General features: G+C 43.8%; 1 protein-coding gene across 1 annotated transcript in view; it reads left to right on the top strand.

Annotated features, from left to right (window-relative positions):
- The first annotated feature begins 762 nt into the window (after positions 1-762).
- Dgke (diacylglycerol kinase epsilon) overlaps positions 763-19,788 on the top strand; it is a 28,355-nt gene continuing 9,329 nt past the window's right edge. Inside the window, exons 1-7 of the mRNA XM_004669977.3 lie at positions 763-1,226; positions 8,064-8,223; positions 11,150-11,269; positions 13,724-13,867; positions 14,141-14,298; positions 14,913-14,964; positions 16,100-16,213. Coding sequence (XP_004670034.1) covers positions 763-1,226; positions 8,064-8,223; positions 11,150-11,269; positions 13,724-13,867; positions 14,141-14,298; positions 14,913-14,964; positions 16,100-16,213 — 1,212 coding nt within the window. The remainder of the gene's footprint in view (positions 1,227-8,063; positions 8,224-11,149; positions 11,270-13,723; positions 13,868-14,140; positions 14,299-14,912; positions 14,965-16,099; positions 16,214-19,788) is intronic.

The following is a 19,788-nucleotide window of genomic DNA, read 5'->3' as shown; positions in this document are numbered from 1 at the left end:
GTGACATCAACCAGTTTTTGACTTGTGCCATGTCCCACTTTGCAAAGAAAACCACCTACACCAATGAGGATGGGGTGTGTGGGAGGGGCAGGGGAAAAAAAAAAATCAGGCCGAAGGTCACGTGCTGTAAATCACTGATAACAGAACGTCCTGCGATTACAAATTTATGACGCTCGACCACCCACCTAACATCCCCATGGTTGCTCCGCCCCAGACTTTGTTAAGCCCCGCCCCTCCCACGATCGCCTGTGATAAGGGGAAGCCTTCGCCGCGTTGGCCCCGCCCCCGAGCCCGCGACGCCCCTCCTGAGTCCCCGCCCAGCCCCGGGGACGCCGCGCCGTAGGCCCCGCCCACCCGCGCCCGGCCGCGGCCGGCACCACGCGCGCGTGCCCACCGCGCGAGCGCACGCGCATCCCTGGGTCCGCACGCCGGCCCCGCGCGGTGACGGAAGCCGGGGTGGGGCGCGGGGTGCGGGGGGTGGTGCTCACGGGGTGAGGCCTCGCGAGAAGGGCGGGGCCCGGGCGGCCGGCCGTTGTGCACGCAGTGGCGGGCAGCGGGTCACCGGGCCTGCGGGGTGGACGGAGCCCGCGGGCGCGCGGGCCGACGAGGTGAGCCGGAGACACCTGCGGGGCGCCGGCCCCGTCCCGGATCTCCGCGGCGGGGGCCGGGCTGGACCCGCTCGCACTTGCTGGCTGTCTTCCCAGTACATCCCGTTGCGGAGGGGCGGCGGGGGACGGGGTTGGGGGGGCTGTCCCGGAGAAGATGGATGCGGAGAGACGGCCGGCCTCGGGCCCGCCCGCGCAGAGCCTGCTGGCCGACGGGCACCTGGTCCTGTGGACGCTGTGCTCGGTGCTGCTGCCCGTGTTCATCACCTTGTGGTGCAGCCTGCAGCGCTCGCGCCGCCAGCTGCACCGCAGGGACATCTTCCGCCAGAGCCAGCACGGGTGGCGCGACACGGACCTGTTCAGCCAGCCCACCTACTGCTGCGTGTGCGCGCAGCACATCCTGCAGGGAGCCTTCTGCGACTGCTGCGGGCTGCGCGTCGACGAGGGCTGCCTCAAGAGAGCCGACCGACGCTTCCCGTGCAAGGAGATCATGCTCAAGAGCGACGTCAAGGCCCCCGACGCCATGCCCCACCACTGGATCCGCGGCAACGTGCCCCTGTGCACTTACTGCGCGCTCTGCAAGCAGCAGTGCGGCAGTCAGCCCAAGCTCTGCGATTACAGGTAGGGGCCTTCGGTGGGGGGTGGGGCAATCGCGCTTGCCCCACGGTGCGTGCACAGGCCTGACCTCATCTGAGCACCCGGCCTCCACCACGCACCCACAGTCCTCTCCCACCCACCCACCCACCCATCCCCACCCCATCCCCGGGTGTTGGGCAGAATACAGTGGCTCTGTGGGAAGCTTGCTAGAGATGTCTCATTGGAGCCTCCACTCCTCAGCCTGCCTGCCCTTTGGGGGTGATAAATTGGGGTTCTTAATTGTCATGCAGAGGTCTCTTAATGTGCTTCCTGGTTCGTTGCCACTGGGTGCCTAGCTCCCCATTTGACGTAAGGAAAAATTATGCACGGAGGAGCTTCCTTTTAGTCACAAAACAGATTGATTTTTCGGTTTTTGCACTAGGAAAACAAGTGTCATTCATTCCAAAGCATCGCTTTAAATTTCTTTTTCTCGTTTTTAAAATATTTTCATTTCTTTATTTGAGAGAGAGAGGAGAGTGAGTATAGGTGTGCCAGGGCCTCCTGCCACTGTAAATGAACTTGAGACGCGTGTGCCACTTTGTGAATCTGGTTTTGGGTGGTTACTGGGAAATTGAACCTGGGCTGTCAGGCGTTGCAAGCAAGCAGCACCTTTAAGCACAGCCATCTCTCCAACCCCACTTTAAATTTGCTAGTATGGTTGTTAGTGAAATAAAGTTTATGGCTCAGTGGATAAAATCTCTGGCTGCTCAATCAGGAGTCCCTGAGATCAATACCCACACTCCAAGTAAAAAAAAAAGAAAAAAGCCGTGGTGAAGGCTTCTGTAATCCCAGCACCCCAATGCTGATAGTGAGATGGGAGGTGGAGACAGGAGAATTTCTCAGACATTTCACTGGTGACCAGCACAGCAAATAGTACAGAGGAAGTCTGCTTCAAAAGGTAAGGGCTGACAGGAACAGTTGCCCTCTTTCCCCCTCCTGCACTCAACACACACGAATAAAAAAATTTTAAAGCCAGCTGGAGAGATGGCTTAGCAGTTAAGATGCTTGCCCACAAAGCCTAAGGACCCAGGGTCAACCCCCAGAATCTGTGTAAGCCAGACACACAAAGTGACACAGGTGCACGAGGCGGCACACTTGTCTGGAGTCCCATTGCAGTGACTAGAGACTCTGACACCCCAATTTTCTCTCTCATTAAAAAAAATTAAAATTTAAAAGCCACTCAAAGGCATGTTTGTTTTGTCAGGTCTTTCAGGACTGTAGCATCTTAGATAAGTGACCTGGGAAAACTCATGATGGCTTCTGCAAACACGCTGAACCGCAGCAGCACATTGGTGTTGTCGATAGTCTGAGGAAGGTGCCGTGTTAAACGCTGATGGAGAGAGGCGGTGCTGTGCAGATCATCCCTTCTCGTTTCACAGCTGAGAAACTGAAGGCAGCTTAGGACTGGTTTCCAGTATTTCTAATACCCACACATCACCGTGTCATGGGTTTTTATTCCAGACAACTAGAAAGGCTCTAGAATACATTTAAGAGCTGAAGTTGAAAGCTTTTACTGGCAAGAAGCTTTTTTTTTTCTTCTCAGAAATAAAATTTCTTATAATATCATGAAGACTATTTTGTCAATACTGGTTTTTAAATCTTTTGGTTTTTCAAGGTTTTTCACTCTAGCCCAGGCTGACCTGGAATTCACTATGTAGTCTCAGAGTGGCTGAGTGGCCTCGAACTCACAGCAGTCCTTCTACCTTAGCCTCCTGGGTGCTGGGGTTAAAGGGGTGCACCACCACACTTGGTCTGTTTTTAAATCTTTTTTTTTTTAATTGTGTGTATATGATGTGTGTGTGTTCTTGGTTATGTGAAGGCAGGTTCATAGGTACCACAGCGTGCGTGTAGTCAGGGGACAACCTCAAGTGTCAGTCCCCATCCTCCACCTTGTTTGAGCAAGCAGGATTGATGCGGCATTAGCCAGTGGCCTTGGAGCTCTGGGCTTCTGCTGTCTCCCCTCCCTCTTGCTGTAAGTGCACTGGGATTACCGATGCCTGAACTACCGTCTGACTACCTCAGTTCTGAGGATCCGAACTTTGACCTTCCTTTTTGTGTGCGTGTGTGAGTGTGTATGGTGTGGTGCAGCTCCCCGTTCTTGGACCTGCAGTGGGAGGTCCCCACCTGTTGTAGCTACCTTGTCATTGGAACAAAACACCTGACTAAAAGTAGCTTATAGAATAAAAAAAGTAGCTATTTTTGCTTAGTCCAGAGGGGAAGCGCCATGATGGCAAGGAAAGCATGGCATGAACAGAGGCAGAGCATCACCTGTGCCACAGCAGGTGGAAACAGCAGCAGCAGAGTGAGCCAAGCTCTGGAAAGTCCAACCTCCACCACAGACCTCCTCCAGCAAGGCTCCACCTCCCAAGTTGCTGTCTGCTGGGGACTAAGCGCTCAAAACACATGAGTTTATGGAACCCAATTCAAGTCACCACGTGGCCTAAGGGGATTGGACCTGCCGTCCCTCCATTGCTCTTCTGAGCCTTGCTTTGAGCCGGAGTTCTTTATAGCTTGTTGAGTCTCTGCTCCCTCGGCGATTCGAACTCCTGCAGTTTCAGGACCCCTGCCCCCAATCAGGCCTTCATGCTTGTGCAGGAAGAACACTTAACTGCTCCACTTAACTCCAGCTCCCTCTGTTTTTTAAATCATTTTTGATTTTTTGAGGTAGAGTCCTACTTTAGCAAGGCTGACCTGGAATTCAGTTCACTATGGAGTCTCAGGATGGCCTCAAACTCATGGCAATCCTCCTACCTCTGCCTCCCAAGTGATGGGATTAAAGGTGTATGCCACCATACCCAGCTGTTTTTAAATCTTACTTTATTTTTTTTAGGTTTTTATTTATTTATTTATTTTTAATTTTTATTAGCATTTTCCATGATTATAAAAAAATCCCATGTTAATTCCCTCCCTCCCCCCCCACACTTTATCCTTTGAAATTCCATTCTCCATCATATTACCTCGCCATCACAATCTTAAATCTTACTTTAAATGTCAGATTTAGATTTAATAAATTTTCAAAATAATATGTTTTAGAGAACTGCAGTTTTATAGCCATTCATTTTTATTTGGTATCTTTAAAATTCTGGTTTCCTTTTGTGTGACCTCTCTTTCATCTTTATCAGTGAGTTTTGATAGTATAATAATTTCACAGTGAATTAAGTATTGCTATAATTCTTTCCCTTTGTGTGCAGAATTGAAATGAGGGTAAGAATGGTTTCCATAAATAACTGTTTTAAATACTCTTTCATAGATGATCATGGTGCTTCTGGTACTCCATTTGAATGATCTAAAACTACAAAATCTAATAAAGCCCCTGCTTGGCTTTAAAATCATTCAGATTTTAGGCTGGAGATGGCTCAGCAGTTAAGGCACTTGCCAGCAAAGCCAAAGGACCCAGGTTCTATTCCCCAGGACCCACATAAAACCAGATGGCACAAGGTGGCACATGCATGTAAAGTTTGTTTGCAGTGGCTAGAGGCCCTGGTGACCCCATTCTCTCTGTCTCTCTGTGCCTCTTCCTCACATTCACTCAAACAAATAGATAAAATATATAGATATTTGCCATTTTCTTACTGCCCATTTTCAAAAGCTTTCCTTCCTCATATTTTTCTTTGATGATAACATAATTATACCTCAAATTCTCAGTATGATCCTTAGACCAACAGTCTATATCACTTCAGAATCTGTTGTTAGATCTAGCCAATAATTTGGGGGTTTGGGGGGGATTGAAACAAGATCCCTCTGTGTAGACCAGGTTGGGTTGGCATTCATTGTGTATCCCAAATGCCCTCAAACTTGAAGTAATCTTGCTATTGGCTGTTAGTACAGGAGTTAACTACCACCCCAGTGCCAAGGATTTACAGTCATCGGGATATATGCCAGTGTTAATCTGAAGCTCACATGTACTGGGTCGTCCTCTGTTTTTATTTTTTAATTTTTATCTATTTATTTGAAATACAGAGAGATTGGGCATGCCAGGACCTTCAACTGTTGCAAATAAACTCCAGATGTATGTGCCACCTTGTACATCTGGCTAACATGGGTCCTGGGGAATTGAACCTGGGTCCTTTGGCTTTCAGACAAATGCCTTTACTGCTAAGCCATCTCTCCAGCCCCTGTCCTCTGCTTTTTACCTGGAGGCTGTATCCCCACTGTAAACCCACCAAATGAGGAATTTGGACTGAGGTATTGAACCCTGCAGGTAATTCCGAAGTTGGAGGAACACTACTGTATTATGCCCTTTAATTTTGTGTCCTCCAGTGAACACAATGGGTGCTTGTAATATAATGCTAGATCTCCTCATTAGCTCATTCTTGCAGGTTACAGAACAGTCTGTTCCCAGTATGCTGTGCCCTCATCCATGGTAGAAACTGCCTGTGTATAATTTAGGACGTGTTTATCATTTCCAAGAGAACAGAGCACAATGTCCTGAAGTTGTATGCATTCTACAATGTTCTGAACTGGTTTATTTTAACCATCACTATGCAGAATCTCTGAGCACAAATCAGACTGTTCCTGTCAGGATTTTATCTAGCACTGGGGAGGGTCCTGCTATCTGGCCCTCATTCTTAAAGAAGTTGGTGAACTCTGGAGACAGGTCAACAACAAAACATTTCAAAAGAGTGATAGCAGGTGGTGACTGCAGACTCAGTGAGAGAGGCTGTGTGGTGTGTGCACGCCTTCAGGCTTTAGACTCAACTGGGCATGTTTTGTGGCAGTGTGCTAAAGACTACTTTTTTTGTTTTCCTTTTTAGGTGTCAATTTATTGTCCAAACTGGGAAACATTTGAGAGCAGAAGGGAGGGCTGTTAATAAATATCCCAAAGCCAGGCATGGTGGCACACGCCTTTAATCTCAGCCCTGTGAGTTTGAGGCCACCCTGAGACTATATGGACTATATAGACTATATAGTGAATTCCAGGCCAGCTTGGGCTAGAGTGAAACCCTACCTCGATAAACAAAAATAATAATAATAATGCCAGAAAATACGATTAAATCAAGATAGTCACAGACAAGTAGAAAGATGTTGTGACCCTCTTCCTTATTGCAGGACTTTAGCCCATTGGCCACCCTGAGTTCATGTCACCATATTCCCTAAATCCAATTTGTTTTTGTATTGATATTGATTTGGGGGAAAATAAGGATAAAACACTCATTTAGAGTTAATTGATCTGGGGATCTAGCTCTCTCACTGAGTCTGCAGTGTGCCCTTTGTGCATCTGGCTGACATGGGTCCTGTGGAATCAAACCTGGGTCCTTTGGCTTTGCAGGCAAGTGCCTTAAGCGCTAAGCCATCCCTCCAGCCCCCATCTGACTCTTTTTTTTTTTTTTTTTTGAGGTAGGGTCTCTAGCTCAGGCTGACATGGAATTCACTATGTAGTCTCAGGGTGGCCAGGAACTCACAGCGGTCCTCCTACCTCTGCCTTCCCAGTGCTGGGGTTAAAGGCGTGTGCCACCATGCCCAGTTTACTTTTTAACAATAAATAGGACCCTTGATAAATCTCAACATCTGAAAGGGGAAAAAAAAAACTTTATAAAAGAAGACCAAGTGTTAACATACAGGCAGAAGAGTGTTTATTCTTTCTCTTCTAATTAATTATATCTGTTATTCTTCTGTGACCTGCTTTTGTCTGGTCTGATCTGCCTTATCTTAAAGTGGATTAAATACTTAGCAGAATAATAATAGAAATCCTAAATCTTAAAAGCTGAGTGTGGTGGCGCACACCTTTAACCCCAGCACTTGGGAAACAGAGGTAGGAGAATTGCTGTGAGTTCTAAGCCATCCTGAGAATACACAATGGATTCCAGGTCAGCCTAAGCATTATTCCTTGCCTGTTGTGGACCCCAGCCCCCAAAATGTAGAGAAATCTGAATGCACAAGTTGTTCTGTCTGTATTTCAAAAGCAAACATGTAAACTGTTTATCAGCTGCCTAAAATAAATGGGCTGTCTTACTTAAGACAAATTTTAAATTTTCCAAAGGGGCTGGAGAGGTGGCTTAGCAGTTAATGTGCTTGTTTCTGAAGCCTAACAACCCAGGTTTGATTCCCCAGTACTCACGTAAGCCAGATGCACAAGACAGCTCATGTTCCTGGAGTTCATTTGTAGTGGCTAGAGGCCCTGGCATGGCCATTCTCTTTCTGTTTTTCTGCCTCATTCTCTTTCTCTTTCTCTCAATAAACAAATAGATACATAAATAAACATTTTTTTAAAATTTCTAAACTGGGCTGGAGAGATGGCTTAGTGGTTTAGGCATTTGCCTGCAAAGCCAAAGGACCCTGGTTCATTTCCCCAGGACCCATGTTAGGCAGACGCACTAGGGGGTGCATGGGTCTGGGGTTTGTTTGCAGTGGCTGGAGGCCCTGGCACACCCATTCTCTCCCTCTCTCTCCCTCTCCCTCCCCCCTCTCTTTTTCTCTCTCTCTTTCTACCTCTTTTTTTCCCCTCTCTCAAATAAATAAATAAAATATATTTTTTAAAATTTCCAAACTGGACCTGAGGAGCTCTTAAGGGCCACATGTGGGCAGCTAGACTATAGACCTCATGGAAGTGCTTCAATTAAAGCACTAGTGTATCTATAGGTAATATTAACGCATAAAACCTGACTTTGTTCATGAAGAATATATCTGTAAATGTCTACTATGTAATAAATTCAAGCTAAGAAACTATTAAAGTAATGTTAAAGTAAACTAAAGGGATACATTTGCCAGATTTTATACTCAATGGTGACATAATTACTGTTTTAGTTTTTGACAGAAATTTTGGCTTGTGATTCAGTAAAATCATGGCTTAAAATTAATGACATTGTTTCTTCCTTTTCTTAGGTGCATTTGGTGTCAGAAAACAGTACATGATGAGTGCATGAAAAGTAGCTTAAAGAATGAAAAGTGTGATTTTGGAGAATTTAAAAACCTCATCATTCCACCAGGTTATTTAACTTCCATTAATCAGATGCGTAAAGACAAAAAAACAGATTATGAAATGGTAATGAGTTTATGTTTTCTTATATGGTTGAGTTCTTAAAAGTTGTTTAACATGTGTAAGATAATTTTTTGTTTGAGAAAAATCAGGAATAAAATAAGTTAAGCTTAAAACTCAGAGAATATTAAATATTATGGTTTTATATCCTTACCCAAGGTGAGACATGGTGTTATATATACCTTTAACCAGCACTTGGGAGGTAGTGGCATTAGGCTCAAGAATTCAAGGTCAGCCTGGGCTATGTCACAAGTTCTGGGCAACTTGGGTGCTACCTTGTGTCAAAAACCAGCAACAGGGCTGGAGATGTGGTTTAGTGGTTAAGCACTTGCCCATGAAGCAGTTCAAGGCTCAATTCCCCAGGGTCTACATAAGCCAGATGCACAAGATGGTGCATGCATCTGGAGTTCATTTGCAGTGGCTGGAGGCCCTGGTACGCCCATTCTCTCTCTGTTTGCCTCTTTCTGTGTCTGTCACTCTCAAATAAATAAATAAAATAAATATTTTTTAAAAAAAAAAAAAACAGCAACAAAGTTGAATGTCATGTCCCATGTCTTCATTCCTAGCATTCAGGAGGCAAAGATAGGTGGATCACTGAGTTCGAGGCAAGCTTGGGACTAGAGAGTAAGCCTGGCCTAGAGTGAGACCCCAGCTCAGGAAAAACCACCACCACCACCACAAAGACAAGAAGCTTCACAAACTAATCTGCACTAGAATATATCCAAAAAAGGAAGGTGAAACAAGGAATCAGGGAAAGATAAAAATTTATCCTGTGAATGGTTGAAAGAATTAGAATGTCATAAATATTACAGGTTGAGCATCCCAAATTTAAAAACAGAAAATCCAAACATTTTACTAGAGAATCCCACTCCTGATGTCATATGATGGGTTGTGGTCAAAATGTAGGCACACTAAACTGGCAATGGTGGCACATGACTTTAATTGCAGCACTTGAGAGACAAAGGTAGGAACATCACCGTCAGTTCAAGGCCAGCTTAGGACCACAGAGTGAATTGTTCCAAGTCAGCCTGCACTAGACCCTACCTCAAAAAACAAAACAACAGGGGCTGAAGAGATGGCTTAGAATTAAGGCATTTGCCTGCAAAGCCAAAGGATCCTGGGTTCAATTCTCCAGGACCCATGTAAGTCAGATGCACAATGGGGGCGCATGCATCTGGAGTTTGTTTGCAATTGCTAGAGGCCCTAGTGTGCCTGTTCTCTCCCTCTCTCCCTTTTTTGCTCAAATCAATAAATTAATTAAATATATTTTAAAAACAACAAAATAAAGTGGGCACACTAGAAATAACTTAGGCCCAATCCCGAGATACCTCGTTATGTATATGCGAATACTCCAGATACCTCATTATGTATATGCAAATACTCCAGATAAGACACAACACTTCTGCAGTGCTCTGGAAACTGAGGTAAGATTGCTTTGAGTTCAAGATCAGCCTGGGCACCAAACAACAACAACAACAAGAAACACTTCTGCTTCTAAGACTGTCAGGTAAGGATAGATGGCTATGTGTAAGAACACATGGGTTGGAGAGATGGCTTAGCAGTTAAGGCCTTTGCCTGCAAAGCCAAAGGACCTTGGTTCAATTCCCCAGGACCCACATAAGCCAGATGCACAAGGTGGCACATGTGTCTGGAGTTTATTTGCAGTGTCTGGAGGCCCATTGTCTATCTGTCTGTCTCTCTCTCTCTCTCTCTCTCTCTGCCTCTTTCCCTGTCTCACTCTCTCAAATAAATAAATAAATATACATAATGTCGGGCTGGAGGGATGGCTTAGCAGTTAAGGCATTTACCTGCAAAGCCTAAGGACCCAGGTTCAATTCCCCAATGTTCCTATAAGCCAGATGCACAAGGGGCACATGCATTTGGAATTCATTTGCAGTGGCTAGATGCCCTGGCATGCCCCATTTTCTCCATCTGCCTCTCTCTTTCTCTGTCTCTCAAAATCAATAAATAAAATTTTAAAAAATACATAATGTTGATTGCTTTAGAAGCAAAGTTTAAAACGTTAATCAGAGTTACTGATAAATTTCTTTCCACTCAAGTCAGAATTTTATACCAACAATTTAACAATGAAATGGCTGCCTCATATTTATTTATTTGAGAGAAAGAGGGAGATAGAATGGGTATACCAGGATCTCAAGCCACTGTAAAAATAATAACAATAATCTCCATACCTTGTGCATTTGGCTTTATTTGGGTACTGGGGAATTGAACCTGGGTCCTTAGGCTTTGCAGCAAGTACCTTAACTGCTGATCCATCTCTCTAACCTATGGCTCCTTTTTAAAAAAACATTTTCACTTAGAGAGGGAGAGATGGAGAGAACAGGCACACCAGGGCCTGCTGCCACTGCGGATGAACTCCAGATGCATGTGCCCCCTTGTGCATCTGGCTTCACATGGTTATTGGGGAATTGAGCCTGGGCTGTCAGACATCGCAAGTAAGTGCCTTTCACTGCTGAGCCATCTCTCCAGCCCTCATTTTTTTAAGAAACTACTTACTTTCAAGTGTATACAGAGAGTGTGTGAGGAGGGAAACACTAGGGCCTTTGCCACCGCAAATGAGCTTCAGGTGCATGCACCGCTTTGTGTATCTAGCTTTATGTAGGTACTGGGGAATCATACACAAGCTTGTTAGGCTTTTAACCGTTGGGCCATCATCTCCCCAGCCCTGGCCTGCCTTATTAATGAGTTCCTTCTTAAAATAAATATAAACATATCTTAGATAACTTGCCAAAAAAAAATGTAGAATTGTCCATTAACTGGACTGTTAAGTTTGTCTGTATAAGGTCATCTTCCGTGCTGTTATAGTTCTTAGTTCAGCAAATTACAACCCCATTTTTACCAAGGAATGAAAACTGTCAAGTTTGCCATTTCTCATAAACTAAACCTTTCTTTCCTTGTGTTAATTTCACAGCTAGCCTCTAAGTTGGGGAAGCATTGGACCCCGTTAATAATCCTGGCCAACTCTCGTAGTGGAACTAACATGGGAGAAGGACTGCTGGGAGAATTTAAGATCCTCTTAAATCCAGTCCAGGTAAGTAACAAAGAAACTTGCCTGTGTATGTCTCCTAATTGTCAGCTTTTTATTTTTCCTAAAATATAGTGAGTATTGATGGTATTTAATTAACTAATTGCCTAGTTATAGGAAAGAATAATAATTACAAAAGAATCATGGCATTTGTGACCTCATGGTGTCTCACTTGACCTACTCAAGACTTGAATAATAGGAAGGGAAAAAAAATGATGTCAAAATAGAAATGTCTAGTTAGAAGAAAGAAGGGAAGCTGAGCATGGTGGTACACGCCTTTAATCCCAGCACTTGGGAGGCAGAAGTAGGAGGATCGCCATGAGTTTGAGGCCACCCTGAGACTCCATAGTGAACTCCAGGTCAGCCTGATCTAGAGTGAGACCCTACCTCAAACTGCCCCCCAAAAAAAAGAAGAAAGGGGATTTGGGAAGGGATTATGATCATATTATTTTGTCTGTATGTGTGGAGGTTATCATCAATAAAAAAGTTTATGTGTGTGTATATATATATATATATATATATATATATATATATATATATATTTAATCATCACAAAAAAGAGGCTGGAGAGATGACTTAGTGGTTAAGGTGCTTGCCTGCACAGCCTAAGGACCCAGGTTCAATTCTCCAGGTCCCACATAAGCCAGGTGCACATGGTAGCGCTTGCATCTGGAGTTTGTTTGCAGTGTCTAAAAGCCCTGGTGCACCCATTCTCTCTCTCCCTCTCTGTTTGTCCCCCTCCTTCTCTCTCTAATAAATAAATAAAAATAAATCTTAAAATAAACACCCAAAAGAATCAAGCCATTCAAATATGTGTAAAGGGCCTGGGAAGATGGCTCAATGATTAAAGGTGTTTGTGGAGTTCAAGTCCTAAGCCACCCACATAAGCCAGATACATAAAGTGTCGCTAGTATCTGATGTTCTTTATAGCAGCAAGATGCCCTTGTATGCTCATACACATGCAGATTATTTAATGCATGTAGTAAGATAGTAACCACAGCATCTCACTCTCACTTCCAGGAATCTACCTAAGGGAAATGAAGCTATGTATCTCACAAGACTTACATGCAAATGTTCAGAGGAGCGTTATTCATAATAGCGTCAACAGTTAAACTGTCCTATCAATTGGTGACTAGATAAACAAAATGTGTGGACTCATAAAATGAAATACTTTTCAATGATATAATTAATGGACTTTAAGACACTGTGGTAAATGGAAGAGGCCAGGATGAAGGGGCTTTCCTAGGTCTTTCCACACAAGGCAATCAGTAGAGAGAGAGTAGGCTGTCTGAGGCTGGGGCTAGAAATGCAAGTGACTGCAAAGGAGGCATCTTACTAAAGAAAAAGGAAAAAGTTATTAACTCTGGTGGTAGTTGCGTAAGCTAAAAATGGTCAACTTGTTCACTTCAAATGAGGTTTTTGTTGTTGTTTTGTTTTGTTTCTTGAGGTAGGGTCTCACTCTAGCTCAGGCTGAGCTGGAATTCACTATAGTCTCAGGGTGTCCTCGAACTCATGGGGATCCTCCTACCTCTGCCTCTCAAGTGCTGGGATTAAAGGTGTGCGCCACCACACCTGGCTGAGTTTTTTAAAAATATATATTTTCAAGCAGAGAGACAGTAGTTATGTCAGGGCCTCTTGCCACTGCAAACAGACTGTAGGAGCATGTGCTACTTTGTGTATCTGGCTTTACATGGGCACTAGGGAATTGATTCTGGGCCTGCAAGTTTTGTAAGTTAATGCCTTTAACTGCTGAGCCATCTCTCTAGCCCTATGCCTTGATTTTTAAACTAATAAAGAAAAAAGGTTGTGCCTTAAGATTATACATGAGCCAGGCGTGTTGGCCACGCCTTTAATCCCAGCACTTGGGAGGCAGAGGTAGGAGGATCGCCATGAGTTCGAGGCCACCCTGAGACTCCATAGTGAATTCCAGGTCAGCCTGAGCTAGAGTGAGACCCTACCTCAAAAAAAAAAAAAAAAAAAAAAAAAAGGAATTCAGTGCCAGTAAAGTGGGGAGGAAGCTGGGCCCTTCTGTCCAGCTAATCTGTAGACTAACAGACTGCTTTCCTGGTCTGTAGAATGAAGCTGATTCCTGCTTCATAGGTCTGTTGGGGTGAACCACAGTGAATATAAAGCCTGGCAAGGTGTCTGGCCAGTTCTTAAGGTAAATACACAGCATTGTTACTTAACCTCTGCTCATCTAGAAGGAAATTGTCCTCCAATAAAAGACATATTGGGTAAAAATAACTTTTCTTAGCTGGGTGTGATGGCGCAAGCCTTTAATCCCAGCACACAAAAGGCAGAGGTAAGAAGATCGTGGTGAGGTCAAGGCCAGCCTGGGACTACATAGTGAATTCCAGAACAGCCTGAGTACAGCAAAACCCTACTTTGGACATCAAACAATATAATAAAAAATAAATAATAATAAACATAAAACGTTAATTTTTCTTTTTTCATTTTTAGGTGTTTGATGTAACTAAAACTCCACCAATCAAAGCCCTACAACTTTGTACTCTTCTTCCCTACTATTCAGTTCGAGTCCTTGTGTGTGGAGGAGATGGGACTGTGGGCTGGGTCCTGGATGCAATTGACGAAATGAAGATAAAGGTATCTGCTTTAAGAACTGTCATGTGGGGGCTAAGGCGATGGCTTAGTGGTGAAGCACCCACCCAGCCTGTGGGGGGACTGATCCCAGCAATGCCAAAAAAAGAAGACATAGCCAATTTGGATAAGCAAAACTTAGATATTAGGACTAAGCAGTTAGTGTAATGTACACTTTTACATTTATATCTTGATTGCTTTGGATTTGAATTTTAGAAAGTAATATGTGCTACAAAGAGTCTAAAGAGAAAAATCTGAAATACATCTTCTGTATTCTAGGGACAAGAAAAATACATTCCACAGGTTGCAGTCTTGCCTCTGGGAACAGGCAATGATCTGTCCAACACACTGGGTTGGGGTACAGGTTATGCTGGAGAAATCCCAGTTGCACAGGTGTTAAGAAATGTAATGGAAGCAGATGGCATCAAACTAGATCGGTAAGTTCCACTTTGCCAAAAAGTTTATTTCTTGACCCTTGGGAATATTACTTTGTTTGTAAATAAAGATTTGTATAGCTATAAAATTCAATGTGAAACCGGGCATGGTGGTGCACGCCTTTAATCCCAGCACTCGGGAGGCAGAGATAGGAGGATCACCATGAGTTTGAGGCCACCCTGAGACTACATGGAGAATTCCAGGTCAGCCTGAGCTAGAGTGAAACCCTACCTCGGAAAAAAAAAACTGATTTCCCAGGCCCAGTGGCTCACACCTGTAATCCTGTCACTTAGAAAGCTGAACCAGGAGGCCAGTGTGGTCTGCAAAGTGAACTTCAGACCCACCTGGGCTGCAGAGTGAAACTAAGTATAAATAAACCAAAAATAAAATTAAATGTAAAGTATTATGTTGTACATATATAAATGCTAGTATTTTGTTATTTAAAATGGTTCATAGTTACAAATTATGCTGGGTTCTTTCCCAAATTTTTCATACTTAAAAGTGGTTATTTTCTCAAGTGCTGTTTTAGTAGAAAAACTTAAAATGTATACGTATCTAGAGGATGGGGGTGGTTGAGCTTTTAAAAGTGCTAATTTTTTTAACTTCTGTTTTGTAGATGGAAAGTGCAGGTAACAAATAAAGGATACTACAACTTAAGAAAACTCAAGGTGCGTTGTTATGCTTCATTTGTAAGTACTTTTAGCAGATGTGCACCTATCTCCATTGCACAAGATTCCCCCTGAAGTAGGATACAGAGACCTAGTATCTCCAGGGAGCTAATTACAAAAGAAAGGCCAGTGTCTCTGCCTCACTCAATGAATTGTACTGGTTTTGCTTTTATTTTTTTATGGTGGTTTTTTGTTTCTGTTCCGCTTTGGAGTTTTAGGGATCAAACTCTTGAGTCTGTTGCATGCTGGGAGAATGCTGTGCCACATCCCCAGGCGCCTAGCTGGACTCAAGCTTAAATGCTCTGCGCCAGCAGGTCAGGTTAATTTGGATTAACAGTAGACTTTCTGTACACACCGAGGTGAAGCATGCTTAACAAATAGTAAATGGCCCAGAGATTATAGATCAGTATTTTACTATTGTTTTTGTTTGCTGTACTGGGGATCAAACCCAGTACCTCACCTATGCTGGACAAGTACTCTACCACTTTTCTATACCCCTGACCCCACAATTGTGTGCCAATTACTTGCATGCCCATACAAGAAAATAAATAAGGGGAACTTGAGGATGAGGACCATTTAGAAATGCTTTAGTTAGGACGATCACACCTTGGAAAGAGAGTAAATACATAGTGCCACTAAACTTCTAATTTTTATGATTGGGTATATGGAAAGGATATTAACCAAAATAAGTAAAATTAAGGAGTTTAAGGTATGGGTAGTTGGGACATGTCAACCAGATGACAGGTACTGAGCCAGAAGCTGGAGGTTCAGGCTCTAAAGCTCAGGAACGAGGACAAAGCTAGACATGTTGAAGACTAGGCTACCTTGGGAAAAGACGCGGTTAAGTGAGAGCCAGAACAGACCCACAGAGCCAGAGCTGGACGAAAGGCGCGAGGCACATGCGGTGAGGACGGAGGCGTCCAGAGCCTCTGCGAAAAGCAGAGCCTTTGCAGGTGCTCAGGTCTGAGGTGCAGAACAGTGAGCAGAAAGGGAATGTGGGATTCATGTTCATAGTTACCAGCCGGAAACTTTAGCCAACAGAACTCTCAGTACCAGATATTCATATTTCAAAAACATCAAAGTAAGATGCACATAGGTCTGAAGCATCATTGGTTGCTTATGCCTTCCCTGACAGGAATTCACGATGAACAACTACTTTTCTGTTGGACCCGATGCTCTGATGGCTCTCAATTTTCATGCTCATCGTGAGAAGGCTCCATCTCTGTTTTCTAGCAGAATTCTTAATAAGGTGTGTTGGATAAAATAACATTTCCTGCTTATCACCGAAGGTACAGTAAAAATCAATAGTTCAATTATATTTAGCACTGAACTAACTTATGGAAAAATTTACTTGTCTTTTGTATAGAATTTCAGGTCAACTCCGTAAATGTATTTTACTAATTGTAAACCAAATTTTTAAAATTTGAAGCTGGAATAGACACTGCATGGAATATGTGATAGCATGTCTTAAATGATTGCTATGGCTGGTGGAATGGCTTAGCAGTTAAGGCATTTGCCTGCAAGGCCAAAGGACCCAGGCCCACGCTAGCCAGATGCACAAGGGGGCACACGTGGCTGGAGGCCCTGGCGTGCCCATTCTCTCACTGTCTCCCTCTTTCTCTGTCAAATAAATAAAAGAATATAAAATATTTTTGAATGGCAGCTAATATCTGAAAGAAATTTTAGGAAAAACAAATTTTTGGTGAAGTTGTTGGCCAGCGAAAGGAGCAGCTTGTTTACCACGGCTGTTAGCCAAGGGCACTGCTCTGGTTCCCAGCACAGCTAATTCCTTTCATGGAAGTTTTGTTTGAGGGTTTGTGGGTTTGTTTGTTTTTTTTTTTTTTCATTTTTCCTGTCTTAATTCTTTATATTTTTTTAACTTTGTATTGACAACCTCCATACATATATATAATGTATCCTGATATTAATTCCCTCCTACCACTGTCCTTTGCTTCCCTACCCCTGACCCCTTCACTGAACAACTTTCTTTCAAACTAGTTCCTCATCTTTTTTGATGTCATTTTTTCCTCCTATTTGCAGATCTTGTGTAGGTAGGTAGCATCAGCCACTGTAAGGTGCAGTGGCCACTTTATATCTGGAAGACAGCATTGCCAAGGCATTCCTCCTCATTTTTACATTCTTTCCACCATCTCTTCTGCAATGGTCCCTGACCCTTGGAGTGTGTGATGGAGATGTCTCATTTAGTGCTTAAACTCAGCTGTTACTTCTTAGCGTTTTTGATGAGTTTTGAGGCTCCCTATCAATCACCATCATCTGAAAAGGGAAGCTTCTCTAACCAAAAGTGAGAGCATCACTAATATATGTGCATAAACATATTTAGAGGACACTTTACTGGGCATAATCTAGCCAAACAACAGTAGTACCTTTCCCTCTGTGATTTATGACCTTCCCAACATAGGCTTTGACCCGGTTTACAGCATCAGGCAAGTGTCCCTCCTGTGGAGCAGACCTCAGGTCAAATCAGAGACCCATTGGTTTACTCCATAACAGACATGCAACCATTGTACCAGTTGCCACATTGTGCCTGGCTGACCAGTTGTGTAGCAGGGCTCAATGCTGGTTAAGACCATTGATGACTTTTCTCCCCCAAAAGGCTGCATAGCACTTTCAAGCTCTGTGACAGCTAGTCAGCAGGAAGGAGGCTTCCAGCTCCCTTCTAGCTTTATTTCTTAGTGTCCTACAGCCAAAACATGTGATGCCTTTAGCAGTAGGATCTAGTTCTGGTGGGCAGCTAAGACCACTGACGACAGCCTCTATTATTTTGGGAGCATCAGAGGCTTCTCTGTCCAGCAACTCACTGGGAAGTATACTACCCTTGTTTTGCAGTTGTTTTTTTTTTTTTTAATGACTTAAAAAATTACTTATTTTGAGAGAGAGAAAGAGGGAGGGGGGGAGAGAATGGGCACACCAGGGCCTTCAGCCACTGTGAACAAACCCCCCCCCCCGTGCATGTGTGCAACATTGTGTGCGTTGTGTCTCTGTGCATCCGGCTGCATGGGACCTGGGGATTCAAACATGAGTTCTTAGGATTCATAGGCAAGCTCCTGAACCACTAGGCAATCTCTCCAGCCCCAAATGACTTTTGACTGTGAAAAATGCATATAAAACAGTTGTATCATTGGTTCTGTTTTACAAAGATTGCAAATTTTGTAATTGTTGCCTTTTATTAACAAGGTTTCTAAAGCCAGAAGGATTGCTGTTGACACAGTTGGTAACTAACAGCCTCTCAGTACTTCTCTCAACCTTTCTGCATTCAAAGTTAATTATAAAATGTTTCCTAGATTTATGATTCTGCATTTTCTGTGGGGTTTTTTGTTGTTGTTGTTGTTGTTGAGATAGGGTCTCACTCTAGCCCAGGCTGACCTGAATTCGCTGTGTAGTCTCAGGTTGTCCTTGAACTCACTGACTCTCCTACCTCTGCCTCCCAAGTGCTGGTATTAAAGGCATGTGCCACCATGCCTGGCTTCATCTGTGTTTTCTTTTAAGTAATTTGAAGTACTTGGAAAAATAAGAATTTTCTAGCTTCCACATATGGTATCCTCCATAAATATTTCTATTTTTTAAATATTTTATTTACTTATTTACTTAGGTGAGAGAGAAAGAGGCAGAGCAGATGGAGAGATAAAGGGCACACAGGGACTGCAGCCACTGCAAACTCTCCAGACGCATGCTCTACCTTGTGCATCCGGCGTTCTTGCATATCAGAGAATCACACCTGGGTCTTTTGGCTTTGCCGGCAAGCACCTTAACTACTAAGCCATCTCTCCAGCCCATGTGTATTTATTTACTTGAGAGAGAGTGAGTATGGGCACACGAGGATTGGACCTCTTGCCCCTTCAAAGAGGCAGAGCTGGAGCGGTGGCTCACTGGTTACAGGAACTTGCTTGCAAAGCCTGACGGCCTGGATTTGATTCCCTAGTACTTTCCTAAAGCTAGATGCACAAGGTGGCACATGCATCTGGAATTCATTTGCAGTGGCAAGTGACCCTGGTGCATCCATTCTTTCCCCCTCCCCCCACCTCCCTCCCTTTCTACTAATAAATAAATAACTGTTTTAATTGATTTGTTGACAAGCAGAGATAAAATATAGGTGCTCCAGAGCCTCTAGCCACTGCATGCACTACTTTGTGCATCTGGCTAATGAATAAAATATTTCCTAATCAGGCATGGAGGCACACACCTTTAATCCCAGCACTCCAAAGGCAGAGGTAGGAGGATTGCTATTAGTTTGAGAACACCCTAAGACTACATAGTGAATTCCCAGGTCAGCCTGGCCTAGAGCAGGGCCATACCTCAAAAAAACCTAATATATATATTTTTTAATTTTCAGGGGCTGGAGATTTGGCCCAGCAGTTAAGGTGCTTTCCTGCAAAGCCTAATAACATGGGTTCAATTCTCCATTACCCATGTAAAGCCAGATGCATAAAGTGGCACATGCATCTGGAGTTTGTAGCTTATGGATACCCTGATAGGCCTATTCTCGTTCATTCATTCATTCATATTCTCTCTCTCTCCCCTTGCAAATAAACATATTTTTTTAATTCACATGCACGGATACTGGGGAATTGAACCAGGCTCTGCATGTGCCTTTAACTGCACTAAATATATTTCTTAAATGACAAGAGGCCGGGTGTGGTGGCACACACCTTTAACCCCAGCACTTGGGAGAGCAAGGTAGGAGGATTGAGGTGGGTTCAAGGCCACCCTGAGACTTCATAGTGAATTCCAAGATATTTCCAAGTCAGCCTAGGCTAGAGTGAAACTCTACCTCAAAAAACTAAGAAGAAGAAAAAGACAGAAAAG

This window comes from Jaculus jaculus, chromosome 9, assembly GCF_020740685.1.
Source record: "Jaculus jaculus isolate mJacJac1 chromosome 9, mJacJac1.mat.Y.cur, whole genome shotgun sequence".
NCBI classification, from domain to species: Eukaryota; Metazoa; Chordata; class Mammalia; order Rodentia; family Dipodidae; genus Jaculus; species Jaculus jaculus.
The sequence above is the reverse complement of the archived record's forward strand: the minus strand, read 5'-3'. Positions and strand labels throughout refer to the sequence as shown.